Source organism: Phacochoerus africanus, chromosome 3, assembly GCF_016906955.1.
Source record: "Phacochoerus africanus isolate WHEZ1 chromosome 3, ROS_Pafr_v1, whole genome shotgun sequence".
Classification (NCBI taxonomy): domain Eukaryota; kingdom Metazoa; phylum Chordata; class Mammalia; order Artiodactyla; family Suidae; genus Phacochoerus; species Phacochoerus africanus.
In genome coordinates this window covers 10,117,167-10,140,463 of record NC_062546.1, presented here as the reverse complement: position 1 = coordinate 10,140,463, position 23,297 = coordinate 10,117,167, and the positions used below count along the sequence as shown (strand labels likewise).

General features: G+C 47.8%; 1 protein-coding gene across 2 annotated transcripts in view; it reads right to left on the bottom strand.

Annotated features, from left to right (window-relative positions):
• ATP9A (ATPase phospholipid transporting 9A (putative)) overlaps positions 1 to 23,297 on the bottom strand; it is a 143,148-nt gene that overhangs the window by 66,468 nt on the left and 53,383 nt on the right. For both annotated transcript variants that reach the window (XM_047770852.1, XM_047770853.1), the window contains exons 7-10: positions 23,183 to 23,277; positions 19,591 to 19,671; positions 17,988 to 18,063; positions 1,176 to 1,252 (exon numbers count right to left, since the gene is read on the bottom strand). In XM_047770852.1, the coding sequence (XP_047626808.1) occupies positions 1,176 to 1,252; positions 17,988 to 18,063; positions 19,591 to 19,671; positions 23,183 to 23,277 (329 nt within the window). The remainder of the gene's footprint in view (positions 1 to 1,175; positions 1,253 to 17,987; positions 18,064 to 19,590; positions 19,672 to 23,182; positions 23,278 to 23,297) is intronic.

Below are 23,297 nucleotides of genomic sequence, written 5' to 3'. Positions count from 1 at the left end.
AGGCCACTTCTTGAGGCTGTAAGAGCACCTATGCTCACATGCAGGGGTGGGGAGGGGGGAGTGAGGATTCAATAGGATATACATGGAGGACACCGCACGAGACACGGCAAACAGCAAGGACTAACAACTCACTTTAAAAGCTTTTAGGAGTTCTCATCGTGGCACAGTGGAAATGAATCAGACTAGGAACCATGAGGTTGCAAGTTCGATCCCTGGCCTTGCTCACTGGGTTAAGGATCTGGCGTTGCCGTGAGCTGTGGTGTAGGTCCCAGATGTGGCACAGATCCTGCCTTGCTGTGGCTGTGGCGTAGGCCGGCAGCTGCAGCTCTGATTCGACCCCTAGCCTGAGAACCTCCACATGCCGTGGGTGCAGCCCTAAAAGACAATAAATAAATAGACGCTTTTACAGTGTTATGTGTTCCTTCTCCGGCAGCCCTGCTAACTGCACTGCACTTTGCAGATACTGCATTTACCAGCTGCAGGTGTGTGGCAACCCCGTGCTGCCAGATGACAGTTAGTGTATTTTGGCCATAAAGTTTTTTGTTGTTGTTGTTTTGCTTTTTTAGGGCCCCACCCATGGCATATGGAGGTTCCCAGGCTAGGGGTCCAATGGGAGCTACAGCTGTCGGCCTACACCACAGCCACAGGCAACATAGGATGTGAGCTGCGTCTGCCACCTCCACCATAGCTCATGGCAATGCTGGATCCTTAACCCACTGAGCGAGGCCAGGGATCGAACCCACAATCTCATGGTTCCTAGTCAGATTCGTTTCCGCAGCAACGAATTTTTTAATTAAGTATGTACATTGCTTTTTTGACATTGTGCTTTCACTGCACACTTACCAGACGACAGAATCATGTAAACATGATATTAGGAAACCCAAAATTCGTGACTTGCTTTACTGTGATAGCCTCTCTGTGGTGGTGATCTAGAACCCGACCACAGCATCTCTGCGAGCTGCCTGAACAGAAGAACACACACGGATGTGTTACACGTGTGTGTGAGTGTCTAGTCACATAGATACCTAGGCGCATATCTGTGCATGAAAAGGCAGTAAGTTTGTCTAAATGAAATCATCCTGTCACGTGTTCTTGGTTTTAAATCCAGGGCCTCGCCCCCCAACACCAACCATCAAACTACATCAGGTCAGAAGGTTCTGTGACCACGTACGCACCTTACTTCGAGGATTGGAGGTGTTCATGACACTCCGGAGCTCTCTCCCCGTGTAAAGAACAACACCCACAACGGTACCTGGGACGAGAAAAACACGCGCCCAGGAATCGTGAGTACAGGCCGGCTCGCACGTGGAAGAGTCAGACCCGCCTGAAAGGTTTCCTCCACCCAGTGCCCACTCCGTGAGCCCGTCACAAAGACCTGGCAAGACCCATGTCCACACGGAGTGTATGAAAGCCCCCAGCCACATGCGGCCCCTGACATTTAAATTCAACCAAACTCAAAGAAAATACAGCCTCCCTTTTTCACCAGCCCCATTTCAGGTGCAAGAGTTGCGTGAGAGTGGCCGCCAGGTGGGACTTTGAAGCCAGCGTTTCCACTACTGCTCCAAGCTGTACTGGTCGGTGCTGGCCTATGAGGTCTGACACCTCTGCAGCAGGAGAGGTGGGGGAACAGTGGCCTGAGGTGTCCAGAGGTGTAACCAGAACATTCGGGAGCTGTCTGTCCAGATGACAATTCCTTCCCACCAACTTCCCCACCACTCCCCTTGCATTCTGCGCCCCCCTGCCCCAATCATAATGAGAGGCATCAACCCTTAGAAACAATTAATAGAAGAAACACAAATGGCCAATGAACATGAGAAGAGATGCTTAACCTAGGAAAACACCAAAGAAATGCCAGATAAACCATTTTTATCTCCATCCTGTTAATTAAAGACCTGAGAACACTCGGTGTCAGCTAAGAGCTGCGGAAATGGACTCCGTCACACAGGCTGCTGGCTGGGGTGTAAACTGGAATAGCCTGCTTTGGAGGGAAAGGGGCAGTATCTATCACAAATTTCCCTTTTGTCTCCCCTGTTGAGTATGTGTGCCAAGAAAACACTCCACACAGTGGGACAGATGGACAATCAAGACGGAAAGCAAGACGCTGGCAGGCATGGGGCATGGCGGGCGCCACTGTCAGAGGCCAGAGAGGCGACCCGTTTGTCCTGGGCGGCCGGGGACGCCGTCTCTGAGCTGAAACCTGAAACATGAGAGGGGAGCAGCCCTGCCACGCTCTCGGGAAAGACCCCAGGAATCCAAACAAGCTGGCCTCTGCTGGATAAAGAAAATGCAACCTCTCTCGCCCCTTCCCCTCGGATACCACATCAGAGGGGGGGACCAAAAAAGCCACGAGTGTAAACGGGGTCGGTAAAAGAGCCCAACCCTGGATGAAGTGCTGGGGCTGTGTCTGCAGGACAAAGAGGCCTGGGGGGAGACACGGAGCCCCCCCAGCTCTATGCACACAGTGCTTTCTATAACGGGACTCCCTTCCAGGGAGGCTCCGGGCAGATGGCAGGCCAGGGAGGGTGCCCGCCTGCTCCTGGGCAGATGGCAGGCTCTGGCGAGCACAGGCTCGGCCCTGTGGCAGATGGTCAGACCATGGGAGCTGGTGGGAGCCAAGCCTGGGCCAAGCAGGGGCGGCTGCACGGCCATGGCCCTCATCCCAGGGTGGACGTGCTCGACTCAAGCCCAATATCCAGGGTTCGAGAGGGTCTTAATAATAGGGACCCCAAGGGGAGTGCCCCCATCCAGCACCTGCCAGTCTCAAGGCCTGCAAAAGCTGTAGGAAATGCCCCTTCCCCCGACGCCTCTGTGCCCAAGACCACAACTGTCTCCAGGGGACAGGAACCCGCCTCAGCCATGCTGAGAGCTGTACTGGGTTGGTCCGCTCTGTGCACGAAACAGTTTTTTGCTTTCTTTTCTTTTTCTTTTCTGGCTGCCCCACAGCATATGGAGTTCCCAGGCCAGGGATCAGTAAAGGTTTTGAATTAGTTGCCAACTTTTAAACAAAGGAGCTTCCATATAAAAAACAGAGATTTCTGGCTCCTGGAAAACGAGAAGATCTGGTGCTGCTGTGTCCTCACTGCACGACCAGCAGGTGCTGAGCTCAGCCACTCCCTTTAGCCAGGCTTCTGCTCTCCGCTCCCCTCAATCCCCAGCCAGCCCGTGAAGACCTCCCCACCTACACGCCCCCGGACCTCTGAGCCCGCTTCCTAGGCTGCTCCCCCGCAGTCCTCCTCGCCCTCTACTGCCCGCAGACCGTGCCATCCTCTCCATTCTGCTGGCCAGGTCTCCAACGAGCCAGGCTGCTGTGGTCGGATATTTCTCCAAGTCCTCTGGAGCCCTCCGCAGTAGTGTGCTGCTGGGGTCGGACCTACACTGTGACCCCTTTAACCCCACCCGTGACAAGATAAACGGCGAACCCCAGAGAGCAGGCTTCCAAAACATTGACAGCAACTGGACGCCGCTCTGACGGTGGAGCGTGCAATCCCAGGACAAGTCCCGAGGAACAGAGGACACACCAGCTGGCATTACGAGACCTGTGTGGCATGACCTGCATGCTGGACATACACAGCAGTGCCACAGATGGATCAACCTGCTACAGACTGGGGGTGGGGGCAGGGGACCAGGAACTGGTCCCTCTCCACAGAGTCTAAGAAGAACAGAGGTCTGTTACATCCAGGCTCCTTCTCTGCCAGGCCCCCTGGCCGCCCCCACCCCTTCACTGTCATCATCCCAGTGGCTCAGCCTAGCAGCACGGAGAAGAGGTACCATGGCAACTGTATCCTCTACACACTGATGCCAGCCAATGCAGCTGGACCTTTAGCCCTGCGTGGCAAGCTTTTTTATTCTTTAAACTTCCAGTGGGTACCAGTGGAATGACCAAGACACAGGAGGGAGATTCTGAAGGGAACACAAAAATAAAATCTCATATAATTAAGATGACTCTTGATGGCCGTTTCTAGAGTTGAGCACCAAGAGTAAACGGCTTGCATTTAGCTCCATGTTTATTACATTAGAATCAGAGTATAGTCAGACGTCTACGTGGGGAGAAGCAGGGGAAACTGAGACCAGCTAAGGAAATGGTAACTGCCTAGCTTCTTCGACTCACTCCAAGATATACGCCCACGGAAGGGCACGGCAACCCAGGCCCCGGATCAGAAATCACTGCTCTCCTTCTCTCCCCACATCACCAAGCACAAAGAGAAGAATTTGCACACGTGAAATAAAATGCATGTTTTAACTCCACAAGGCATTTCTGATGAACAGTTTGAAATCTTTCATCGTCAAGATTCCAATTTGTCTTAATCTCTCTAAGGCTGTGGGACCTTAGGCAAGTGGCCTAACCTCTCTGAGACTCGTCTTCATTCCATTAAATGTCCTTCTTTAATGTTGTGAGAAACATTAAAGAAAATGGCAGCAAAATACTTTGTCAATAAAAAGTACCTGATAGGGAACCACATCCAATCACTCGTGATGGAACAGGATGGAAGACATCATGAGAAAAAGAACGTACACATACATGTAACTGGGTCACTTTGCTGTACAGCAGAAATTGACACGTTATAAACGAACTATAGTAAATTTTTTAAATAAGACTTATTAATCTCTGGAACTAAGGCTGATAAGCCTTCTCAAACTCATTCCCTCCACCCTCAGAATTCTCCACCCTTTCATTAAATCACTTTCCTCTAACTGGGTCCAGAGGAAATTCATACACCATTCTCCTTTTTCCTCCCATCGCCTCTGCAATTTATATTAAGTTCAGAAAAAACCATAAATCCATGAATGTGGAGACAAGGATCTTTGGGTAGGACCTAGCAAGAGCTTGGCATTAGTATAAACAGGTGCTCAAGAAAGGTTTGCTGCGTGGAAAGAAGAAAGCAGGAAGGAAGGGGAAAAAAATTATCAGGATTGGGAGTTCCCATTATGGCTCAGTGGAAACAAATCTGACTAGCATCCATGAGGACGCAGGTTTGATCCCTGGCCTCGCTCAGTGGGTTAAGGATCCGGCGATGCCGTGAGCTGTGGTGTGGGTTGAAGACGTGGCTCAGATCCCATATTGCTGTGGCTGTGGTGTAGGCCAGGAGCTACAGCTCCGATTTGACCCCTAGCCTGGGAACCTCCACAGGTGCAACCCTAAAAAGACAAAAAGAAAAAAGAAAAGAAATCACCAGGATGAAAACCATGCATGTGGACATGTATTTCTTATTGAATATTAAAATGATCAAAACAAGTACCTAAGCAAACAAACCGTCCATCACCCCTATCCCCACCCACCCACGAGTAAGCACTAGCCAGACTGCGAGAAATGAAGTGTGTGCTCTTCATGTTCTCGCCTGGGAAGGAGGCGGGCATGGCACAAGCCTCCCCGAATGAATTTCAGTCCCATCTGTGCCAGGTGCAATGCCACCCACGGCTTTTAGCCCCATCTGCTCTGATCTCCTCTAAGAGCTCCCCCGTTCCGCCTGAAGAGATGGGCATCTGACCCAGGATGCTCCCCATCCCGGGGTGTGTGCTTTCTCATGTTACATGTCCATTCCCCCCGCCCCAACGCTGTCTCTCTACCCAGGGCCACAAACGCAAACTGGCACAAGTGTCCAGAGCTGTGGTTTGAGCCAAGGTAAGACCCTTTGCTAGTTATCCTAACTTCACTCCTTAAAGCAAGACGATTCTCAGAGGAAATCCAAATACAAATCCACATCAACACGCCAAGAAAACACTGGTGTATTCTCATAATTTTACAGCAGGGAAGACTTTTCTCAGCATGTCACAAAAAACAGAAACCATAAAGAAAAAAACATCAATAGGTCTGACAATATAGAAATTTTAAAATTTGTGCCAAAATATCATTGAGATCAACTGGAAAATAGTCATTGCAATTAAGATAACAAACTAAAGGACAATATTCTTACCATCCTTATAAAGAGTTCTTAGAAACCATTTTTGAGTTTTTCAAATGAACTCATCAACAGAAAAAAAAAAAATGGGTATGGGGCATAGAGTGGCAATTCATACAAATTTTTTTTTTGTCTTTTTGCATTTTCTTGAACCACTCCCACGGCATATGGAGGTTCCCAGGCTAGGGGTCTAATCGGAGCTGTAGCCACTGGCCTACACCAGAGCCACAGCAACGCGGGATCTGAGCCACGTCTGCGACCCACACCACAGTTCATGGCAACGCCGGATCCTTAACCCACTGAGTAAGGCCAGGGATCGAACCCGCAACCTCATGGTTCTTAGATTCGTTAACCACTGTGCCATGATGGGAACTCCATACAAATATTTTTTTTAAACTGCAAGTAAACTGTAAATATAAAGAGAAATGTTTAACTTTACAATTTTTTTTTTTTTTTTTTTAGGGCCATAGGTATGGCATATGGAAGTTTCCAGGCTAGGGTTTAAATCAGAGCTGCAGCTGCTGGCCTACGCTACAGCTCAAGGCAACCCCAGAACCTTAACCCACTGAGCAGAGCCAGGCATCGAACCCGTATCCTCATGGGTACTAGTCGGGTTTGTTTCTGCTGAGCCACAACAGGAACTCCACAAATTATTTTGAAAAGGCAATTCAATACGTTAGATAGTTATTCAATGTCCATCAGGTGGGCAAAAATTTGAAAGTCCAACAGAACATGGTACTGGTTAAAGGTGTATATATAAGACTGTCAGGAGTGTGAATCAGAAAAGGGAAGTTTGTGTGAATCAATTTTTGTACAATGAATGTGTGTATATATGTGTGTATACCTATGCATTGCATGTGTGTGTGATTATATAGATTGGCCCTTTCACCTAGTAATCCCCTTTCTATAGGGGATTTCCACGACATCAACATTGAGACCTTCTATCTGGAAAAACCAAATAAAGGCAAACAATAAACTGTAAGAAAACGTTTGTGACACATGAGAGATGATAGCTTGATGCCCTTTCTTTTATAAAGGACTCCTACAAGTCAATAAGAAAAAGAGGAACCCAGGAGTTCCCTTCGTGGCTCAGAGGTTAACAAACCCGATTAGGATCCATGAGAAGGCGGGTTCAATCCCAGGCCTCTCTCAGTCGGTTGAGGATCCAGTGTTGCCATGAGCTGTGGTGTAGGTCGAGGATGTGGCTCGGATCTGGCGTTGCTGTGGCTGCAGTGTAGGCCAGCAGCTACAGCTCCGATTCGACCCTTAGCCCGGGAACCTCCACATGCCACGGGTATGGCCCTAAAATAGCAAAAAAAAAAAGGGGGGGGGGGAGAAGAACCCAGAAGGAAAGTAGATAGGCAAAAATATTCACAAATGATTTACATGGGGAAAGATGTTCAACCATATTCACAGATAAAGAAATACGTACAACAATAACAAGATACCATTTATCACCTAACAGACTGGAGACAAACAAAAATAGTAATTTTTAACTCCTGCATATTAAATACACCCTAACATTTTTAAAAGCCGGATGACATATAAACGGAATCTACAAAATAAAACTAACTAGTGAACATAACCAAACAGAAACAGACTCACAGATAGGGAGAATCAGTGGTTACCAGTGGGGAGAAGGAAGGTGGGAGGGGCTAGACAGGGGTGGGGGCCTAAGAGGTACAAATGTATAAAATATATAAGCAACAAGGCTAAGCTGCACGACAGGGAATGCAGCCAGTATCTTCTCATAACCATAAATGGAATACGACCTTTAAAAACTGTGACTGTGTTGACACCTGAAACCTATGTATTACTGGACATCAACTATACCTCAACAGAAGAAGCTTTGAAAAAGGAAAAGGAACAGATGACAAACTGGATGGGGGGAAAATGATATATATGAGGTTTAGGCACCAAAATAAGAAACTCAGAGTTCCCATTCGTGGCTCAACCGTGGCAAACCCAACAAGTATCCGTGAGGATGCAGGTTCGACCCCTGGCCCCACTCAGTGGGTTAAAGATCTGGCGTTGGCGTGAGCTGTGGTGTAGGCTGGCAGCTGCAGCTCTGATTCAACCCCTGGCCTGGAAACTTCCTCCATATGCTATGGGTGTGGCTCTAAAAGGACAAAAAAGGGAGAGAGAGGACAAGATGGCGGAGGAGTAGGGGGACACGCTCGCCCTCTCCCACAAACACAACAAAAAAAAGCACATCTACAGAATAAATGACTCGCACAGAACAGCAACCAATCGCTGGCAGAAGAACCTAAACTCCAATAACGGCAAGAAGTTGGTGACATTACGGGGCAGAACGGGAGAAAAGAGGAGAGTGAGAGAAGGTGAATCCGAGCGGGACGGGCGCTCCCGAAAGGGAACTGCGGAGGAGAAAGGGATCCCGCACCCTGGAAAGTCACCTACACGGGGGAAAGATCAAAGGAACCGGAGGAATCTCCAGATGCAGAGAAGAGTGTAGCAGTAAGTTGCAGTACGGAAAAGCTGATCAAGAACCGAACGGACCATCTGAACTACGGGCACAGTCACCAAAAATTGAGACGCCTGGGTGGGGGCTGGGCACCGAGACCTCGCCTCCAAAGGTTGGTCCCCGAGAAAGGGCCAGGGGACGCCTGGGTGGGGGCTGGGCACCGAGACCTAGGCTCCAGAGGTTAGTCCCCGGGCTGGGGGGTGCTGGGCGGAGCAGAAACTGCTTGGGAGGTCTAGAAACCATTTGACGGGGCAGAGACTGCCTGGGAAACTAGAAAACAAAGCTGTCGCAGAGGAAGGGAGCAATACTCTAGGGGCAGGGAAGTGGAAAGCCGAATCAGAGGGAACCTGGGAAAAGAGCCTGGTCTGTGCCCGTGCTGGGGAGGGGAGAGAAGAAGGGGTGGGTCCCCATAGAATACCCCCCACGCCACAGCAAGCTTACAGGCCCGCTAGCTAGCTGAAAGCTGTGCTTCCCAGTGCATCCCCTCCCCCCACCCCCACCACCCCCTACTCTCTCGCCGAACCTGGGGCTGCCTGCCATCCAGGAGGGCTGGCCTCAACAATTGCCTGAAGCCTACCACCGCAGGGGCTGCCCCTGCACAGGCCTGCTTGCCCTTTGGAGGGGCTACACTTCCGCAGAGTAGCACCAAACACCACCAGCCCCCGAGAAAAGGCCTGCAGCCCAGAAAAGCTAGAACAAGCCTAGCTAGGCAGTGAATAGATCTGCCTAATTCCCGGACGGTTATTCTGAGTTGGGCTGCCCCGGGGAGGAGCCTCTTTGGTTTCCAACAGCCCTGCTACCGGCCCAAGCCCCCAGGGGGTGCCCTAGTGGATCAGCTGCATAGGACTGCCAGCTCCAGGCAGGACCCCCTACAGCCCAGAAAAGCTGCAACAAGCCTGGCCGAGTCAGGAAAAGATCTCAGATGGTCTTTCTGAGTCGGGCTGCCCTGCGGAGGAGCCTCTTGGGTTTCCAGTGGCCCTGCTACCCGCCCAAGCCCCTAAGGGGTGCCCCACTCCCACGGAATAGCTGCTCAGCACCACCAGCCCCCTAGAAGAGCCCCGGCAGCCCAGAAAAGCTGCAACAAGCTTGGCCAGACTATGAAAAGATCTGCCTACATTCTCAGGCCAGCCTTCTCAGTTGGGCTGCCCTAGGGAAGAGCCTCTTAGGTTCTCAGTGACCCAGATAGATGCTCCAGCCCCCAGGGGGTGCTGCACTCCTGAGGAACAGCTGCCCAACACCGCCAACCCCCTGCAAGAACCCCACAGCCTAAGAACACCAGAGCAAGCTCTGCATGACCAAGTGAAATCTGCTACCATCGTGGTGTGGACCTCCCAGTCCTGTCTGCCCTCAGGAAGTCCTCCTTTGCTTCAAAGAAACACTGTTAGCCCCATCAACACTCCAGAAAAGCCACACTGCCTCAAAAAAGATTGACCAACAACGCCAGCCCTCAGGAAATATTCCACGGCAGTGACAAGGCAAACACTGCCCGATAACGGAGAGTACAACTCCCTCAGGAGAAAGAAAACAACAAGCAATATGAAGAAGCAGAGAAATCACCCCCAGTCAAACCAACAGGAGAACTCACCTAAAACAGTCAACAATGAAACAGATCTCTGCAGTCTGACAGACCTGGAGTTCAAAAGAGAAATAGTGAAAATACTGAAGGAATTAAGAGAAGATATGAACAGTAATGCAGATACCCTCAGAAAGGAACTAGAAAATATAAGGAGGAGCCAGGAAAAACTAGAACATTCATTTGCAGAGATGCAAACTGAACTAAGGGCAGTAAAAACCAGAATGAATAATGCAGAAGAACGAATCAGTGATATGGAAGATAGAATAATGGAAATCACTCAATCCGGTCAACAGACAGAAAACCGAATCAAAAAACTGAAAAGCAATATAAGAGACCTATGGGATAATATAAAGCGGGCCAATCTACGCATAATAGGAATTCCAGAAGGAGTAGAAAAAGATAAGGGGATGGAAAATATATTTGAAGAAATTATCGCTGGAAACTTCCCAAATCTAAAGGATGCTGGGTTCAAGATACAAGAAGCACAGAGGGCCCCAAACAAACTGAACCCAAATAGACCCACAGCAAGACACATCATAATAAAAATGGCAAAAGTTAGTGATAAAGAGAGGATCCTAAAGGCAGCAAGAGAAAAACAGAATGTTACCTACAAGGGAACCCCCATAAGAATATCAGCTGACTTCTCTACAGAAACACTACAGGCCAGGAGGGAATGGCAAGAGATATTTAAAGTGCTAAAAGGAAAAAATATGCAATCTACACTACTCTATCCAGCAAGAATATCATTTAAAATAGAAGGGGAAATAAAAATTTTTTCCAACAAACAAAAACTTAAAGAATACTGCAACACAAAACCCAGGTTAAAGGAAATATTGAAAGGGCTTCTCTAAACCAAAAAGAAAGGAAGGAAAGGGAAGAAAAAAGAAAAGGAAAAAAAAAAAAGAAGAAGAAGAGGAAGAACTAGGACTGAGGAAACCACAATCAGAGAGCAGTCACTCAAATAAGCCAGCATGCAGATTTAATCATGAACAGGCCTCAAACAAAATAAAATTAAAAAGAAAAAAATAAAAAAGAGTCATCAAAACCATAAAATGTGAGCAAGGGATGTTAGGAAGTAAATAACCCTTTTTGTTTGTTTGTTTGTATGTTTCTCTTCTTAATTTTAATATAGTAATGAAGTGTTTGAACTTACAGGACCATCAGGTTAAAACACACAATTATGGGAAGGGGTTAGCATACTTAAAAAACAGGGCAACCACAAGCCAAAACCAAATATTGCATTTGCAAAAAATGAAAAAAAAAATACACTCAAGCAGATAATAACAGGAGACCATCCAACCAAAAAAAAAAAAAAAAGAAAGGAAGAATGGAGAACCATAGAATCAACTGGAACACAAGGTTCAAATGGCAATAAATAATCATCTATCAATTATCACCTTAAATGTCAATGGACTGAACGCCCCAATCAAAAGACACAGAGTGGCTGAGTGGATAAAAAGGCAAAAACCTTCAATATGCTGCCTACAAGAAACTCACCTTAGGACAAAAGATACATATAGATTGAAAGTGAAAGGGTGGGGAAAAATATTTCACGCCAATAGACATGACAGAAAAGCAGCAGTTGCAACGCTCATATCAGACAAAATAGACTTTAAAACAAAAGACATAAAGAAAGACAAAGAAGGACACTACTTAATGATTAAGGGATCCATCCAAGGAGAGGATGTTACTATCGTCAACATATATGCCCCAAATACAGGAGCACCCAGCTACATACAACAAATATTAACAGACATAAAGGGAGATATTGATGAGAATACAATCATAGTAGGAGACCTTCTTTCCCCCCTCACATCAATGGACAGATCCTCTAGACAGAAAACCAATAAAGCAACAGAGATCCTAAAGGAAACAATAGAAAAGTTAGACTTCATTGATATCTTCAGGACACTACATCCAAAAAAAGCAGAATACACATTCTTCTCAAATGCTCATGGAACATTCTCAAGAATCGACCACATATTGGGACACAAAGCGCATCTCAGTAAATTTAGGAGCATAGAAATTGTCTCAAGTATCTTCTCTGACCACAATGCCATGAAATTAGAAATCAACCATGGGAAAAGGAAAGAGAAAAAACCTACTGCATGGAGACTAAACAACATGCTACTAAAAAACCAATGGGTCAATGAGGAAATCAAGAAGGAAATTAAAAACTACCTTGAAACAAATGATAATGAAGACACAACCGCTCAAAATCTATGGGATGCTGCGAAAGCAGTGCTCAGAGGGAAATTTATAGCAATACAGGCCTTTCTCAAAAAAGAAGAAAGATCCCAAATTGACAACTTAACCCTCCACCTAAATGAACTAGAAAAAGAAGAACAAAAAAGTCCTAAAGTCAGCAGAAGGAAGGAAATTATAAAGATCAAAGAAGAAATCAATAAAATAGAGACTCAAGAAACAATAGAGAAAATTAATAAAACCAAGAGCTGGTTCTTTGAAAAGGTAAACAAAATTGACAAACCCCTGGCCAGACTCGCTAAAAAGAGGAGAGAAAGAACCCAAATAACCAAAATTATAAATGAAAAAGGAGAAATCACAACGGATACAGCAGAAATACAAAAAACCATAAGAGAATACTATGAACAACTCCATGCCAACAAGTTTGACAATCTGGAAGAAATGGACAATTTTCTAGAATCTTACAGCCTGCCAAAACTGAATCAAGTAGAAACAGACCAACTGAACAGACTGATCACTAGAAGTGAAATTGAAGAGGTCATAAAATCACTCCCTACAAATAAAAGTCCAGGACCAGATGGCTTCACAGGTGAATTTTATCAAACATATAAAGAGGAATTGGTGCCCATCCTCCTTAAACTCTTTCAAAAGGTTGAAGAAGAAGGAATACTCCCAAAGACATTCTATGATGCCACCATCACCCTCATTCCAAAACCAGACAGAGATACCACCAAAAAAGAAAACTATCGCCCAATATCATTGATGAATATAGATGCAAAAATTCTCAACAAAATCTTAGCCAACCGAATCCAACAACATATCAAAAAAATTATACACCATGACCAGGTAGGGTTCATCCCAGGTTCACAAGGATGGTTCAACATACGCAAATCAATCAGCATCATACACCACATTAACAAAAAAAAAAGGTCAAAAATCATGTGATCATCTCAATAGACGCAGAAAAAGCATTTGACAAAGTCCAACATCCATTCATGATCAAGACCCTCGCCAAAGTGGGTATAGAGGGAACATTCCTGAATATAATCAAAGCCATTTATGATAAACCCACAGCAAATATAATCCTCAATGGGGAAAAACTGAACGCCTTCTCACTCAAATCTGGAACAAGACAGGGATGCCCACTCTCACCACTGCTCTTCAACATCGTTTTGGAAGTCCTAGCCACAGCAATTAGACAAACAAAAGAAATAAAAGGCATCCATATAGGAAGAGAAGAGCTAAAACTGTCACTGTATGCAGATGACATGATACTATACATAGAAAACCCTAAGGACTCAACCCCAAAACTACTTGAACTGATTAATAAATTCAGCAAAGTAGCAGGATATAAGATTAACATTCAGAAGTCAGTTGCATTTCTGTATACCAGCAATGAAATATTAGAAAAGGAATACAAAAATACGATACCTTTTAAAATTGCACCTCACAAAATCAAATACCTCGGAATACACCTGACCAAGGAGGTAAAGGACCTATAGGCCGAGAACTATAAAACTTTAATCAAAGAAATCAAAGAAGATGTAAAGAAATGGAGGGATATTCCATGTTCCTGGATTGGGAAAATCAATATTGTAAAAATGGCCATACTACCCAAAACAATCTACAGATTCAATACAATCCCTATCAAATGACCCATGACATTTTTCACAGAACTAGAACAAACAATCCAAACATTTATATGGAACAACAAAAGACCCAGAATCGCCAAAGCAATCCTGAGAAACAAAAACCAAGCAGGAGGCATCACTCTCCCAGACTTCAAGAAATACTACAAAGCCACAGTCATCAAAACAGTGTGGTACTGGTATCAAAACAGACAGACAGACCAATGGAACAGAATAGAGAACCCGGAAATAAACCCTGACACCTATGGTCAATTAATCTTTGACAAGGGAGGCAAAAACATAAAATGGGAAAAAGAAAGTCTATTCAGCAAGCATTGCTGGGAAACCTGGACAGCTGCATGCAAAGCAATGAAACTAGAACACACCCTCACACCATGCACAAAAATAAACTCAAAATGGCTGAAAGACTTAAATATACGACAGGACACCATCAAACTCCTAGAAGAAAACATAGGCAAAACACTCTCTGACATCACCATCATGAATATTTTCTCAGGTCAGTCTCCCAAAGCAATCGAAATTAGAGCAAAAATAAACCCATGGGACCTCATCAAACTGAAAAGCTTTTGCACAGCAAAGGAAACCCAAAAGAAAACAAAAAGACAACTTACAGAATGGGAGAAAACAGTTTCAAATGATGCAACCGACAAGGGCTTAATCTCTAGAATATATAAACAACTTATACAACCCAACAGCAAAAAAGCCAATCAATCAATGGAAAAATGGGCAAAAGACCTGAATAGACATTTCTCCAAAGAAGATATACAGATGGCCAGCAAACACATGAAAAAATGCTCAACATCGCTGGTTATAAGAGAAATGCAAATCAAAACTACCATGAGATATCACCTCACACCAGTCAGAATGGCCATCATTAATAAATCCACAAATAACAAGTGCTGGAGGGGGTGTGGAGAAAAGGGAACCCTCCTACACTGTTGGTGGGAATGTCAACTGGTACAGCCACTATGGAGAACCGTTTGGAGATACCTGAGAAATCTATACATAGAACTTCCATATGACCCCGCAATCCCACTCTTGGGCATCTATCCGGACAAAACTCTACTTAAAAGAGACACATGCACCCGCATGTTCATTGCAGCACTATTCACAATAGCCAAGACATGGAAACAACCCAAATGTCCATCGACAGATGATTGGATTTGGAAGATGCGGTATATATACACAATGGAATACTACTCAGCCATAAAAAAGAATGACATCATGCCATTTGCAGCAACATGGATGGAACTAGAGAATCTCATACTGAGTGAAATGAGCCAGAAAGACAAGGACAAATACCATATGATATCACTTATAACTGGAATCTAATATCCAGCACAAATGAAAATCTCCTTAGAAAAGAAAATCATGGACTTGGAGAAGAGACTTGTGGCTGGCTGCCTGATGGGAGGGGGAGGGAGTGGGAGGGATCGGGAGCTTGGGCTTATCAGACACAACTTAGAATAGATTTACAAGGAGATCCTGCTGAATAGCATTGAGAACTTTGTCTAGATACTCATGTTGCAACAGAAGAAAGGGTGGGGGAAAAATGTAATTGTAATGTATACATGTAAGGATAACCTGACCCCCTTGCTGTACAGTGGGAAAATTAAAAAAAAAAAAAATACAAATCATCTAATCTTACTCAGCTTTTGAAAACTTTTCCACAACTTCCCATTGGACCTAGAATAAAAATAAAACTGCTCACATTCGTGCAACTTAAAAAAAATAATAATAATAATAAAAAAATAGGAGTTCCTGTCATGGCTCAGTGGTCAACGAATCCGACTAGGAACCATGAGGTTGTGAGTTCGATCGCTGGCCTTGCTCAGTGGGTTAAGGACCTGACGTTGCCCTGAGCTGTGGTGTAGGTTGCAGACATAGCTCAGATCCTGCGTTGCTGTGGCTGTGGTGTAGGCCTGCGGCTACAGCTCCAATTCGACCCCTAGCCTGGGAACCTCCATATGCCGCAGGAGCGGCTCTAGAAAAAGACCAAAAAAAAAAAAAAATCTATTAGGGAGTTCCCGTCGTGGCGCAGTGGTTAACGAATCCGACTAGGAACCATGAGGTTGCGGGTTCGGTCCCTGCCCTTGCTCAGTGGGTTAACAATCCGGCGTTGCTGTGAGCTGTGGTGTAGGTTGCAGACGCGGCTTGGATCCCGCATCACTGTGGCTGTGGCGTAGGCCGGTGGCTACAGCTCCAATTCAAGCCCTAGCCTGGGAACCTCCATATGCCGAGGGAGCGGCCCAAGAAATAGCAACAACAACAAAAAAGACAAAAAAATAAAAAAATTAAAAAAAATAAAAGGACAAAAAAAAGAAAAGAAAATGAGAAACTCTCACAAATTATTGAGAAAAAGATAAGAACAGAAAAACCACTAAAGGACACAAAAAAGTAACTGACCAAGAAAGAGACAAAACACCTGCAAAGACAGCCAACTTTCCCAATAATCTAGGATGAGCAAGTTGAAACAAATTATTTTTTAGTCAAATTATAAAAGATTAAAAAGAGTATCAAAATACTTGTTAGCAAATGATTTCAAAGTGGAGAAAAACAGGTGAGAAAGAGTAATTAGTTCCAAGAGATTTGGGTGGACAGGTGGCCGGGGAGACGTAGAAGTGAAAGGACTGCTGCCCGCCTGGGGTGGCCGCGGCTGTGGGCGTGGCCTTGGTGTGACCAGGCAGGGGGCAGTGGGCTGTGCTGGATCCTAAGGACCAATTTCTTTTCTTTTTTTTTGTTTTTTGCTTTTTAGGGCTGCACTTGCGGCATATGGAGGTTCTCAGGCTGGGGGTCGAATCAGAGCTGTAGCTGCCAGCCTACGCCACAGCCACAGCAACGCAGGAGCCAAGCTGCATCTGCAACCTATACCACAGCTCACGACAACACCAGATCCTCAACTCAGTGAGCGAGGCCAGGGATCGAACTTGCAACCTCATGGTTCCTAGTTGGATTCGTTTCTGCTGTGCCACGATGGGAACACCTAAGAACCGATTTCTTACTTCTTTAGTCGCCAGGGGAACTGAGGTGCCTGATGATGCTGCAAACACAGACCAGCAAGGGAAAGGAAACACGGCAAAAACCGTACAGGGAGAGCTCAGCTCTGTCCATCTGCACGGAGTGCATCCATGCTGGTCCTTCCCTTACTTGTCAGAGAGCATCCTGACTGAGCACATGCTGTACTAAAGAGCCACAACACAGCAGCAAGCAGAGGAAAACAGGCTGGTGGGAGAGAGAGCATGTTTAAAAAAGGAAAAGAAACTGATTCCTCCCACATTAAAGACAGAAAGTTACCAGTAGTGGAATTACATGTTAATAATGATACATATTTTATGTATCTATAGTAATGTAGATCTATAATAGATACTATAGATTATGTTGTGAACATATGTAATATAATAACAGCTGCACAGTGAGTTCTGCTTTGGGGGCAAAGGGCCTGGGTTCAAGTCCCAACTTTGCCTTTTCTGTGCTGTGTGACCTTGGGCAAGTCACTTAACCTCACTGAGCATCTGTTTCCTCATCTGCAGAATGAAGACAATACTAGCACCTGCCTGTTGGGCAGGTTAAGCGAAACAAGTAACACCTAGCAGGGGCCCCCGCACAGTGCCTGACAGATGGGTCCCCCCCCCCATTGCTCCCCCACATCAATGCCAGCTGCTACAGTAACGCTCAGCCCTTGGAACCACTTCTGCCTGGGTTCATCCCAGTGATCGAATCTTTCCTTCCTACACCCCAACAGGTCATCCTACAAACTCTACTTTGGCCTCAGAGATTTAGACAATTTCTACATCTTCTTGGAGTGTTAAACCCCGAGGCTGCCCCCGGGCAGGACTGGGTGGGCAGCCCTCACGGACACAACTTCCAGCCAGAGCATCCAGGCGGACCCGATCTCTGGTACAGATTAGGATGTCCATCTCAAGCGGCAATTAGGGGCTCTTCCCAGAGTGGAGGCTGTGGCAGAGTCACAGGCCAGGACAGCTCCCTCTCCAGACGTCCCCGAGGGTCCAAGGGGCAATGAGACGTCAGCCTAAGTCCCCCGAGGTGCAGAAACCCATGGAAAACACCATTTGACCGACAGCCAATTTTCCCAAGGGACAGATGATTATTCTCATTATACGAAAGGACTGTCTTTCCTTTCCAAATTGCTAACACATTCCTCCCCAAGGGCGCCGTACCTGACGCGATGACCGTGCCGGCCCAGAGCGCGTTCTCTATGCTCAGGCTCTCGCTGATCGGAGGGTCGCTGTCCTCCTGCAAAAGGCCGAATGGACACAGGCTTTAGCCACCGACGTCTGAGCAGAACCCATGTCTCCAGCCTGCCCGTCTCGAGAAAGGAAGAGAGGACGACCCGTGATGGACGTCGACGGCCCGGCCAGGGGAGAAGGGCCCAGCTCTGAAACACTTATCCTTGGAGGCTGAAAAGGATGGTTCGTGATCTGAGATATGCGGGCGTCTAACCCTGAAACAACGCTTTACAATGTGAGAACTAAAACGAAGGGGCAAACCAAACAGAAACGGCCCTTTGCTGGCCAATCTTAGGGCTCACAGAACAAGAAGGGGAACAACTCCATTCCCATTCTACAGATTTACTATCCAAATTTAATTCTGAAATCCAAATTTAATTTCTATTCTGAAAGGCTGGGACATGGCTTAAAAATTATAACCACGCACAGAATTTCCTTGTGGCTCAGCAGGTTAAGGATCCAGTGTTGCAAAGCTCCCGGTGTGGCTCGGCAGTAACGAACCCAACTAGTAACCATGAGGACTTGGGTTCAATCCCTGGCCTTGCTCATGGGTTAAGGATCCGGCATTGCCATCAGCTGTGGTGTAGGTTACAGGCGTGGCTCGGATCTGACGTTGCTGTGGCTGTGGCGTAGGCCGGCAGCTATAGCTTCGATTCGACCCCTAGCTTGGGAACCTCCATAGGCCGCGGGTGAGGCCCTAAGAGACAAAAAACAAAAACAAAACAAGGATCCAGCATTGTCACTGCAGCGGCTCAAGTCACTCCCCGATCCCTGGCTCAGGAACCTCCTCATGCCGTGGGTGTGGCCCAAAAAAAAAATTTGGACAATGCTGGTCGCTGGTCAACCGGACCTGTAGGAACAGCAGAGGATGCAGGTTCATGTGAAGGAGACGGAAAGAGTAACTGCTTTCAGACACGGGAATTAACTTGAATTACAACACGTAGCTCTAAGCTGTCAGGTCGTTCAAGCTGTTCAGAGGCCGAAAGAAAATCCCACTTGTGTCACTTTTCCTAAGAAACAAGGTCAGCTTTCAAGACAGGTCCTTCTGAAGGGAACTTCACCCCCACCTGGCATAAAGCTACCCCCCCCCAACAAGACTTGTCCACACGCTGTTCCAGCTGGGCAGTGAGCAACAACGGCCTGCATAAAACAACTGCCTGCACAGATGAACCACCTACAAAGATTAACTGCCCTCTGTAGGTCTACTCCTGGTACAAAATCGCTCAGTCATGGGACTCGACCCCCTCCCCACCCCGGATTGCGTAACCTTCCCCTCCTTTTTACTGTTCCTGCCATAAACTGCCCCCCCGCCCCCCGATTTCCGCCAGGGATCCCTTATTAGCCTAACACTCCTTGCCGCTGCTGCTGGCACCATGTTGAGCTCAGCCCATCCGTTTCAGATGCCTTAATAAACCTTGCTTTGCTGGGGGGAAAAAAAAAAAAGAAAAAAAAGACCTGTCCACACTTCCGAGCAGACCACCACCCCTGACACACACGCCAGGACCAGGGTCTGCCCGGAGCGAGGCTCACTTACTCTGGTAAAAGTGCCCACGAAGTTGTGGATGTCGATGTTCGGCTCTTCGGCGTAGACATACGATCGAATCTGAAGAAGATCCTGTTCCACGGAGGAGACGTTTCGGAGGCACGATAAGGTGAAACAAAAACAGTGTATGATTAAAAGGGATTTCAGGGAGTTCCCGTCGTGGCGCAGTGGTTAACGAATCCGACTAGGAACCATGAGGTTGTGGGTTCGGTCCCTGCCCTTGCTCAGTGGGTTAACGATCTGGCGTTGCCGTGAGCTGTGGTGTAGGTTGCAGACGCGGCTCGGATCCCGCGTTGCTGTGGCTCTGGTGTAGGCCGGTAGCTACGGCTCCGATTAGACCCCTAGCCTGGGAACCTCCATATGCCGCAGGAGCAGCCCAAGAAATAGCAAAAAGACAAAAAAAAGGGGGGGATTTCAGGAAGCATCCACTGCTTTTCAAAAGGAACTGTATTTTCCAAACAGGCTCTCAAAGTCATGGGGCAGGTGGAAAAAAGACGGAAAGCCTCCAGTAAATAAGTTGAGAAGTCACCACCTGCAATCTCCCAGGACACTCCGAGACCCTAACGTGAAGGCTGCGTGTTTACCTGCGTCACCCCCCAGCCGGCATTTCCAGAAGTAATCAACAATGCAGCTCCCCCACCGCCTCACCCTGGCTCCCGAGAGCTGCTCCTATTCACTGAAATACTCGCTCATTCAACAAGGGGGCTCTAGGGCACCTACTCTGTCCCAAGCCCATTGAGGAGAAGCCACTGGAAAGGGCAGTGAGGTGAGAGAGTTTTAAGAACATCTTACACCCATTAGGACAGCTACTGTCCAAGAACAGGAGACACGTATTGCTGAGAATGTAGGGAAGCTGGAAGCCTTGTGCCCTGATGGGGGAAATGTAAAGTGGGGCAGCTACTGGGGAAACCATGAGCCAGTGCATCCAAAAAATTACATGCAAAATTACTGCATAAATAGCAATTCCACTTGAGGACTGAAAGCAGGGCCTCAAAGAGATATTTATACACCCAGGTTCACAGCAGCATTATTCACAAGAGCCAAGGGTGGCAACAGCCTGAGGGCCCAGTGACGGTTATGTGGACAAACAAAATGTGGCATGTACATGCAACGGAATATCACGCAGCCATGAAAAGGAGGGAAGGGAATTCTGACACACGCTGCAGCAGGGACGAATTTTGAAGATGCTGAGATAAGCCGGTCACAGATAACTACCATGGGAGTCCAGTTATCTGAGGCCCCACAGTGTGAACTTCACAGAGACAGAAGAAGAATGGTGAGGGGAGAGGGGAGACAGGAGGTGGTGGGTAGCAGACAGTCAGTGTTCCATGACGAGGAGTCTGAGGCTGGAAGGTGGTGACGGCTGCATGGCGACGGGAGCATCCTGAACACCACGGAACTGCTGGTGATTCCATGTGTTCTGCCACATCGCTCCTTAGCGCCAAGGGCCTGGAGTGCAGTCGAGGCTACTGGCCACCCCTCAGCAGGCCCAGCACTCGCTGCCAACCCCCCATATGCAGACGTGCACACCGCTGCTCCCCGGTGCTGGTAAGAAAAGGCCCAAAGGGTAAGAAAAGACCATGCAAAGGGGAAAAGTCGCAGGATCCCATTGAGGAGAAGCCACACTCCACCACCACGTGTGCATTTGTACATCTGTAAGAAAGCACATGAAAAAGGACCTGGAAAAACTGCTGCTGACTTCCCAGGAGCCCTGGGCAAACGGGGTAAGATCCGGGGCAGAGGCTGCAAGCAACACACTTCACTCTTTCCTCCAAGAGCCCTCCAAATAATTTGAGGGGTTTTTAAATAAGAATGTATTTGCGTGTTAGGTAAATAGCTCCATACAATTCTTTTCATCTATATGTCTGTCAAAACGCAGCTCCCCAGTTAGAGCTGTTCAGCCACGAAGGCTGAGAGCTCCCTGCTGGCACCACCGGGGGAGCCCGCCTCTCTCTGGACGGCAGCCAAGGCCTGGAGCAACCCATGTTCAGTAAACGGGGTGACGCTCCCAAGGGCACATGGAGAAGGGAACTCAGAGCCGCGGACCCGGCGGGCACCTGCATGATTCCAGGCTCTTCTGGACTGTCTCCCGAAAAGAGCGCCTCAACCATTCTGAGGATCAGAACCTTTCTTGGGAGAAATCTTGCCAGGAAGTGAAAGACATCACCCAGACACAAAGAGAACCCCTTTGCTGAAGGAGCCCCATCTCAGGGGTTTGACAGCACCTCTGAGGATTTCCTGGGGCTCCTGATGGATTAGAAACTCATCTGAATTCCTGGTCTAAAAAAATAATAATACTGATGGTGCTATAGGCTACTTCTTTTTTTTTAATCTTTTTCTAGGGCCGCACCCAAGGCATATGGAGGTTCCTAGGCTAGGGGTCTAATCGGAGCTGTAGTTGCCAGCCTACACCAGAGCCATAGCAACGCGGGATCTGAGCCGCATCTGCGACCTACACCACAGCTCACTGCAATATCAGATCCTTAACCCACTGAGCGAGGTCAGGGATCGAACCCGCAACCTCATGGTTCCTAGTCAGATTTGTTCCTAATCTGTCCACTGAGCCACAACAGGAACTCCCAGGCTACTTCCTACTGGCCGTGAAAAAGCATCAATTCCATGGGCATATTTATTATTACGTTAACGCCCCTAAGACACAGAACTTTCTCTTCAGAGTCCTCCCTCACAGGATGCTGGACAGAGCGGCTGTGATCAACGGTGGCACAAGCCCAAGAGAAGCTTCTGGGTTGTGCTCGATCCTTTCCCACCACCCCTGGGCCATGTCAGCCTCTGGGCATTAAATGACACTCTGTGAGTCCGTGACCTGGTCCACGGGCCACGTCGAAGCCACGTGGCTTACATTTAAACGTCTTCTTTGGCTCCCTCCCTACCTCACTCTGCAGATGAAGGCATGAGTGACTTGGGACTGAGGGAGAAGTGTGGGGCCCCAGGGAGTTTTGAGGGCCTGTTGGTTCTAACTGCTGTGGTCACCCCCTTAGACAGGGCCTGTGTGCTGTGCCATGCACCGGGTACAGAGCCGTGAACACACCAGACGGGACCCTGCTCTCGACGACACCGCCGTGAGGTCAGCGGAGGGGGACCGATACAGGGACTTGTGCACAGAACGTGGGAGACGGGGCTCTGACTGTTCCCGGGGGGCAAGGGCAAATGTCGCAGGCAGAGCGTGCCTGGCGGAGAGGCCCTGGAGCCAGTGGGCAGAGGGGAAGAGCCAGAAGTGGAGCTCGAGGCCTTGGCAGAGAGACAAGGACCACAGGAGCAACTCTCAGGATGCCGAGACACCTGTGGAAGATGCTAGCATGGGAGCGACATGCTCCGGGCTGTCTTTTAATTTCATGTCAGGCTCCCTGCAAAGGTTTCCTAAGTGTCTAAGCTTCCCTCGGAAGAGCGCCCTCCCCATGGGCCAGGTCTGCAGTCGCACGGTCACATGGTTTGGGACCCACGAGCACCCCACCAGCCCCTTCCTCACACCTGATGGCCCGTGTCTGGGCCCTGAGGGGTCTGGGTGTGAAAGCCCCGCTGTGACACAGTCACCAGCAGGGCTTCTGCAGGGCAGGCTACTCACGGCGGCAGTGGGCAGCCTCTGCGTGCAGGCCACGGGAAGCCGAAGCTTCCAGTCCGTCTCCCCGTCCAGCTGATCCGTCCGCAAGAAGCAAGACCCTGTGGAAGGAAGTGGGGCG